At 42.1% G+C, this 7,321-nt stretch overlaps 1 protein-coding gene and 1 long non-coding RNA gene across 2 annotated transcripts in view; one reads left to right on the top strand and one right to left on the bottom strand.

Moving 5' to 3' along the window:
• Positions 1-5,423, bottom strand: part of LOC109372837 (uncharacterized) — a 14,529-nt gene extending 9,106 nt beyond the window's left edge. Inside the window, exon 1 of the long non-coding RNA XR_002122102.1 lies at positions 5,388-5,423. This is a non-coding gene — a long non-coding RNA (uncharacterized LOC109372837). The remainder of the gene's footprint in view (positions 1-5,387) is intronic.
• Positions 5,424-6,793: 1,370 nt separating this feature from the next.
• Positions 6,794-7,321, top strand: part of LOC109372836 (heterogeneous nuclear ribonucleoprotein K-like) — an 8,994-nt gene continuing 8,466 nt past the window's right edge. Inside the window, 1 exon segment of the mRNA XM_019626340.1 lies at positions 6,794-6,808. Within this exon segment, the coding sequence (XP_019481885.1) occupies positions 6,794-6,808 (15 nt within the window).

Raw genomic sequence — 7,321 nt, 5'->3', positions numbered from 1 at the left:
GCATTGGCAGACGCAGACTGTCCCTGCAGAGGATTTATGGTCCAAAGGGGCACCTTCTGGAAACATGTTCTTGGGCTCCTATGCGCCCAGGGCAGCCAAGAGGCCCTGAGCATCACTGGGAAGCTAGAGGCGGACTTGGTTTCTTAGGAACATGTTTTCTTTCTCAGTATGTTTTGTACCTCCTCACATCAGATTACTGTCACCAGAAGAAGGGTGGATAGACGGTGAATATCAAAAACAACACAAAACACACACACAGTGGTGTCAAACAGATCACCGCCAGCGAACTGGTGTCTTTCTGGCAGTCTGTGGGAAGGAAAGCAGCATGAGTCCTCCTCCCACATCCTGAAACCGAGCAGGACCAAGTTGTTTATTCATTCTTTTACTCGGTATTTTCACAGAAACAAGAATTAATATGACTTGGCAGAATGGCTCGAAGTGCTTTTAATTCACTGGGGCTTCCTGCTCTTCCTTGTGGTCCACTGCTTGCTTGTTTATTCAGTCTGGTTGGAGACCCCAATCACGAGGCCTTCTCAGCCACTTCCTGTCACGGCTAACCTCAGCCTAATGATCCCGGGATTTCTCAGCTCTCCCCACCCTTCACCCCCTTCACCTAGCTACTTGCTCTTCCTGAACTTTCAGGCGACAGCTTAGGCACCCTAAGCCTGGGACCTCTTTCATAAGCCTTCATGCCTGGGCTGCAAGCTCCTATCATGGGCTCCCCTATGCACCCTATACTTCCTGATATTCTGGGGAACAGTTTCTCCATCTCCCTGGGCCCCATACTGGGCTGTAACTGGACAGTGAAACAGTCTTTTTTTCATTTGTGATCCCAATGACTAGCAAGTCTCTGGTACCTACCAGGGACTGCAAACTATTGATGATTATCATACTTTGCCACAAATCTTTTTCTTTCATTCATTTATTCATCCATTCATGCATGAAATAGAGTACCTACTGTACTTCAAGAACTATTTTAGGTACTGGATACACAGCAGTTAAAAAGAAATTCAGTTCTTATGCAAAATATATTCTAACGGCAGGCAAACATATAACAAACAAGATAAATAAGTAAACCACAACATCTGTGAGGTGATGTTGAAATCTAAGAAACAAATAAGCAGGAAATGGGATACAGACTGGGGAGAGGTTTGCACATTGGGATGAGGGCCAAGGGAGGTCTCACCGACAAGGTGGCATTTGAGTAAGGATCTGAAGAAGGTGAGGTAGCCGCATGATACCTGGAGAAACAGGGTTTCAGCAGAGGGAAGAAAAGAGTAAGTGCTGAGCATCTGGTGTGCTGGAGGAAGAGCGGAGGCCAGGTAAGAAGTGCCTGGTGCAGAGCAGCAAGGAGGAAGGAAGTAGGGGAGAGGCTAGAGGGGTAACTGCATGCGTTGGGNAAAAAAACAAACAACCCAATTAAAAAATGGGCAGAGGATATGAAGAGGCATTTCTCTAAAGAGGACATACAGATGGCCAACAGGCATATGAAAAAATGGTCAACCTTACTAATCATTAGAGAAATGCAAATAAAACCCACAATGAGATATCATTTCACTTTGGTCAGAATGGCTATCATCAATAAATCAACAAACAACAAGTGCTGGCGAGGCTGTGGAGAAAAGGGAACCCGGGTACACTGTTGGTGGGACTGCAGATTGGTGCAGCCACTGTGGAAATCAGTATGGAGGTATCTCAAAAAACTGGAAATGGAACTACTGTATGACCCAGCAATTCCACTCTTAGGTATCTATCCAGAGAAACCCAAGACACTAATTCAAAAAAATATATGCACCCCTATGTTTATTGCGGCCCTATTTACAATAGCCAAGACTTGGAAACAACCGAAATGCCCATCGGTAGAAGACTGGATTAAGAAACTGTGGTACATTTACACAATGGAGTATTACTCAGCTATAAAGAAGAAGGAAATTGTACCATTTGCAATGATATGGATGGACCTAGAGACTATAATGTTAAGTAAAATAAGTCAGTCAGAGAAAGACAAATACCATATGATTTCAGTTATATGTGGAATCTAAAAAACTGAATGAATGAGCAAAGTAAACAGAAATGGTCTCAGAGACATGGAGGAACAACTGATGGTTGCTAGTTGGGAGGGGTTGGGGATGAGGGAGAAAGGGAAGGGATTAGACAGCATAATTAGGTAACTACAATATTGCCAAGGGATATGAAAGACAGTTCGAGGAATATAATTAATAATGTTGTAAACATTTTGTAGGTGTCAGATGGTCACATGTCTTGTTAGGGGGACCATATCATAGATGGGGCAGAGGCTTGATCACTGCACTGTACACCTGAAGCTGATGTTGTATAACATTGTATGTCAACTATAATTGAATACATATATAGTCACAGGATGTAGAGTATGGTGTGGGAGTGGAGTCAAGGGAATTGTAATAGATATGTATGATATTGGGAAAGTGGGGTGGCGGATTGGGGGAGGGGGTTGTCACTTCAAGGGGTAAAAAGTATAACTATTGCACTGTGTTGTACAGCTGAAACTAATTTTAGTACTCAGCGTGGGAGCCTCTTTGCTGCTCAGCGTGCTTGGTAGAGGTGTGTTTGCTGCGCTCCAGCTGCTCAAATTGCTGTGCTTTCCAGGGGAGAACTCAGGGAGCCCTCCTCACCGCCGCCGTTTTTTTCAATTCTTGTTTTTCTTTTTTCTTCTATAGAAAGTGAATATATTTTTTAAGAAATCTAATTTCTTTCTATCAAACTAATCTGAAAAGAAATTATCCGCTAGAAACCAGGCCTACCAGAATTAACTGCCTTTGCCCTGAAGTTTGAGGTTTACTATTTCTAACAAAGCAGGCCAATTGTTTCAGCCCATCCCACCCCTTTAATCCCAGGAAAGCAGTGCTTAAACTAGTTTTTTAAAATGTGTATTTCATAATAAAATAATAATAATAATAATAAAATTTTAAAAAGAATGTGGGCTTTCTGGTCAGGTAGACCTGAGTGGGCTCTGCCACTTGGGCAAAAAACAAAACTCTGAATGTCAAGTACCTTTTCTGTAGAGTAGGCTTAAAAATATCTGTGGGCATCACTGAACTATTTTGAGGATTGAATCAGGTTACATATGTAGAAAACTTAGTTGAGCATCTGAACCCTGGCTAGTATTCAACGAATAAGCACTAATATTGGGATGGCTGCCTATGGACAGGAGAGATCGCAGTACGTCAGAGGGGATTTCAGGAAGTGACACTAGATATGGCTGTTGATGGAAAAGCAAAGCTTGTAAAAAAAAAAAGGTGAGGAAAGCATTTAAACGGAACTGTAGGAAAGACTTTAGGGTGGATGTTGGGACATCTGGTGCACCAGAGTAGTGACTTCCTCCCAGCCACACAGCCAGTTTAGAAATACTGGTCCTAAAATGCGAATTTCAAGTTCTCTTCTTTCCTTCATCAACTTCATTAGCCATTTTCAAATCATTCAAGTAATACAATCACAGTTTAAAAATTAGAAATAGAGCAAGGGAAAAAAAAGTCCCCACCTTCCAAAACCCTAACCCAACTTCCATTAACATTTTGGTATGTCTCCCTTCAAGCTTTTTTCTAATCTTTACAGCTTTAAAGGTAAATATAATATATACCATTTGAATATACACACACACACACACACACACAAACACACACACACACACACACCCCACACAGGGTCTGACAATTAAGTTCCTGAACTTGTTGGAACAATGTTACTAACCTTTTTTGGTATCACAGGGATTATTCATTATGAATTTGTACCAACTAGACAAACAGTTAACTAAGTTTATTATTTGGAAGTGCTGAAAAGGCTGCATGAAAAAGTTAGATGACCTAAACTTTTCACCAACAATTCATGGATCTTGCATCACGACAATGCACCAGCTCACACGGCACCATCTGTGAGAAATATTTTAGCCAGTAAATGAGTATCTGTATTGGAAAACCCTCTCTACTCACCTCATCTGGCCCCCAAACACTTCATTCTTTACCCGGAGATAAAGGAAATGTTGATAGGAAGACATTTTGATGACATTCAGGACATCAAGGGTAACAGAACAACAGCTCTGAAGGCCATTCCAGAAAAAGAGTTCTAAAATTCCTGTGAAGGGTGAACTAGATGCTGGCGTTGGTGCATAGCTTCCCAAGAAAAGTACTTTGAAGGTGACCATAGTGATATTCAGCAACGAGGTATGGAGCACTTTTTCTAGGATGAGTTCGCAGCATACATGGTTCCTCTCAGGCCATGTCTCATCTCCCAGAACACAGAACCCAGACTCAAATCCCAACTCTCCACCCCTTGGAAGCTCTTTGTCCCTAATCATGTTATGCTATGACCTTCCTGTTTCTCAGGCTTGCTGTTAGAACCTGTAAGCTTATGTATAAAATAAAGGGCAGCCAACTTCCCTGGTAAAGCCCTAGAAGTAGGGGTCCCTCCTCTCCTCACACTTCCCACTGGAAGGTCAGCTGCATGAGAACAGGGTTATTGCCCATTTTTGTCCACTACTGAGGTCCTAGCATCAGAACAATGCCTGGTATGCAGCTGGCACTCAAGCAATGCCTGCATATTGAACAATTCACTCTCCCACAGTCTAAACCCAGCAACAACAGACTGATCATCCACCAGGGGTGGAGAACCTAGTAGGTCCAGAGTTCTCTTCAGATTCACCAACTAAGACCCATCCATGAGCAAGCATCCGTTGTTCATGTGCTGAGTGGTGAAGCACAGCGTTGAAGAAAGAAGAGGCAAGAGGATACGATTAACTACATAATTCTTCTTTTTCCTCCTTCAACAAAATAGTTACTAACAAATACTTTATGTACAATATCCTACAATTCTGCCATCATGCAATCACTTTACTAGTCCCATACCACAGATGAGGAATCAGAGGCTTAGAAAGGTAAGCAATTTAGCCAAAGTTAGTTAATCAAGATGGGTTTTGAGCCCAGATAATCTTATTTCATACCTGTCCCACTAACCTTACCTCTGTCATTAGGCAACAGGTAGTTAATGGGCACCCGCTATGTGCTGGCCCAGCATTGGCAGACGCAGACTGTCCCTGCAGAGGATTTATGGTCCAAAGGGGCACCTTCTGGAAACATGTTCTTGGGCTCCTATGCGCCCAGGGCAGNGCCTCACCCCTCCACTAGCTCTAAACACAGCAAGCAAGCATACAAGCCCCCCAACCCCTCCTCCAGCCTCCACGGGCACCTCTCTCGCCAACCCCCCATGGCACCCCAGTCCTGAGGGCCTTCTCTCTGTCCCCAGCCAGACCAAGCTCTTCCCTGGTGATGGGCTATTCTCCCTCCCCACTGTCCACCAACTCCGAAGGATCTTTCGGGTTCCCTTCACTGCAACTTCCTCGGGAAGCCTTTCTTTACCCCACATAGCTCCCAAACTGCTTAGGTCTCCAAGCTTGACAATTTCTAGCTTAATATCACAGATGCCAGATCTCCTGGGATAATACAAATCTCAAAGGCTCTGGTCTGGATCACCTAGCCCAGAAACACATCCCCTGAGAATGTCTTCAAGGTTCCTTTCCCAACTAGACCAGGACTTTGCTCAGGGCTAGGTTGGCAGGAACTGAAGTGTATTCTCTTAGCATCCCAGAACTCAAGTTGGTGTGCACAAATGCTTGTTGAACAAGTAAATGAATGAGTGACTGATCAGAGTCTAATTTCTGGCACCCCCTGTTCCAAGCTTTCCAAACTGGATTCATAGGGTTGTGCTCACAATCCCAGATCTAAATAAAATAATATGGAAAATGGGATGAGAAATGGCTTTTCCTTGGGGTTCATTTCCCTGATCTCTGACTTTGCTGTGTTCCCTGCATTCCTCCACTCCTTTTGTCCTCAGCCTGAACTTATTTTATATTGAGTAATGTGCAAGGTCCAAAATCAGTTACTGGGTAACAAATCTTGCCACCTGCTCCTTAGTGAACTGTGCCATCTGATAGTAATAGTTTTCTGGTGTGTCTAGTAAAACATTTAAGACCTGCCACAAACACAAACCCTTTAAAAAGGGCATTTGTTGTTTGATATTAAATATAATAAATACACATGGAGTAAAAGTCAAATAGAACTAAGTGAATATGTAGATCCTTATTATTCTTCCTCCTGCCCTGGACTCTCCTCTTACCATGTTAACAAACAGGCAGCATGTCTCTCTGTTTATATATACATATAAACACATAAACACAGAGATTAGCCTTCACTGACTTGTAAAAATTATAGCATATTGCATATCCTGTTGTTCCTTAAGCTTTCTTCTGATAGTGATATAGGTTAAGAAGTTTTTATTAGCATATGTTGCTCAATCTAATTCTTTTAAATGACCCCTGGTATCCCATTGAATATATATATCATGATTGATTTAACTAGACCCATATCAATGGGTACTTAGGTTTTCATCTCCGTTGTTACCACATTATATAGTGGAATAAATATTGTTACGTCAGCATATTTTTTCACATGCCCAAGCACATACACTCCTAAAAATAGATTTCCTGGGCACAAACATTTAAAATTTTGCAAGATACAGACAATCAAAGAGCTTGCACCAATTGATACATCCACATACACTTTTGGATTTGTTTTGTCTTAATTTCTGGTTATGAATCAGCAGTGATTTGGGGGTACTTCAGATTTTAGTCTCTCCTCCTGTTTGGTGTAACAAAGACCTGAGAAAATAATATCTCAAATGAACCTTTGCTCTGGCGAAGTCACTTGGTTGGTGAACCCTCTCATTCTATGGTCTATCTTTCTCCAAGTAAGGTGTTCATCCACAGATGTCAAGCATCCTGGTATGCCCTGGCAAAGAAGATTACAAACGCACACAAAAGTAGCTACCCTCCCTGCACACCCTCTGGTTATGGCAAAATTTTGGGGGAAAGTACATGTTTTAATTTGTTTTCTGATCTGTCAAATGGATACAGTATAGTGTTTCCTCAACTGGTTATTGTGGAGATTACTTTGGGGATCATATACACACCTAGGATAGGCTAGGCACTCAACAATGGTAATATTGTTATTGCAGACATATTTGCACATAGTTACAATGCACTGAGGCTCAAAATATTGGCATATTTAGGCATTTATTCATTTAACACATATTAAGGACCCACCACATGCCAGGCACCATGGTAGCTGCTGAGGACACAAAATTAAACTGGCCTTTAGGAAGCCCTGTGTAGAGCAGTTAAGAATGTGGACTTTCTGGATATTTGCCAATGATATATCTGATAAGGGGTTAATATCCAAAATTTATAAAACACTCATTCAACTCAACACCAAAAAAACAAACAACCCAATTAAAA

Source organism: Hipposideros armiger, unplaced genomic scaffold, assembly GCF_001890085.2.
Source record: "Hipposideros armiger isolate ML-2016 unplaced genomic scaffold, ASM189008v1 scaffold_666, whole genome shotgun sequence".
Classification (NCBI taxonomy): domain Eukaryota; kingdom Metazoa; phylum Chordata; class Mammalia; order Chiroptera; family Hipposideridae; genus Hipposideros; species Hipposideros armiger.
This window is presented reverse-complemented; position numbering and strand designations above follow the sequence as displayed.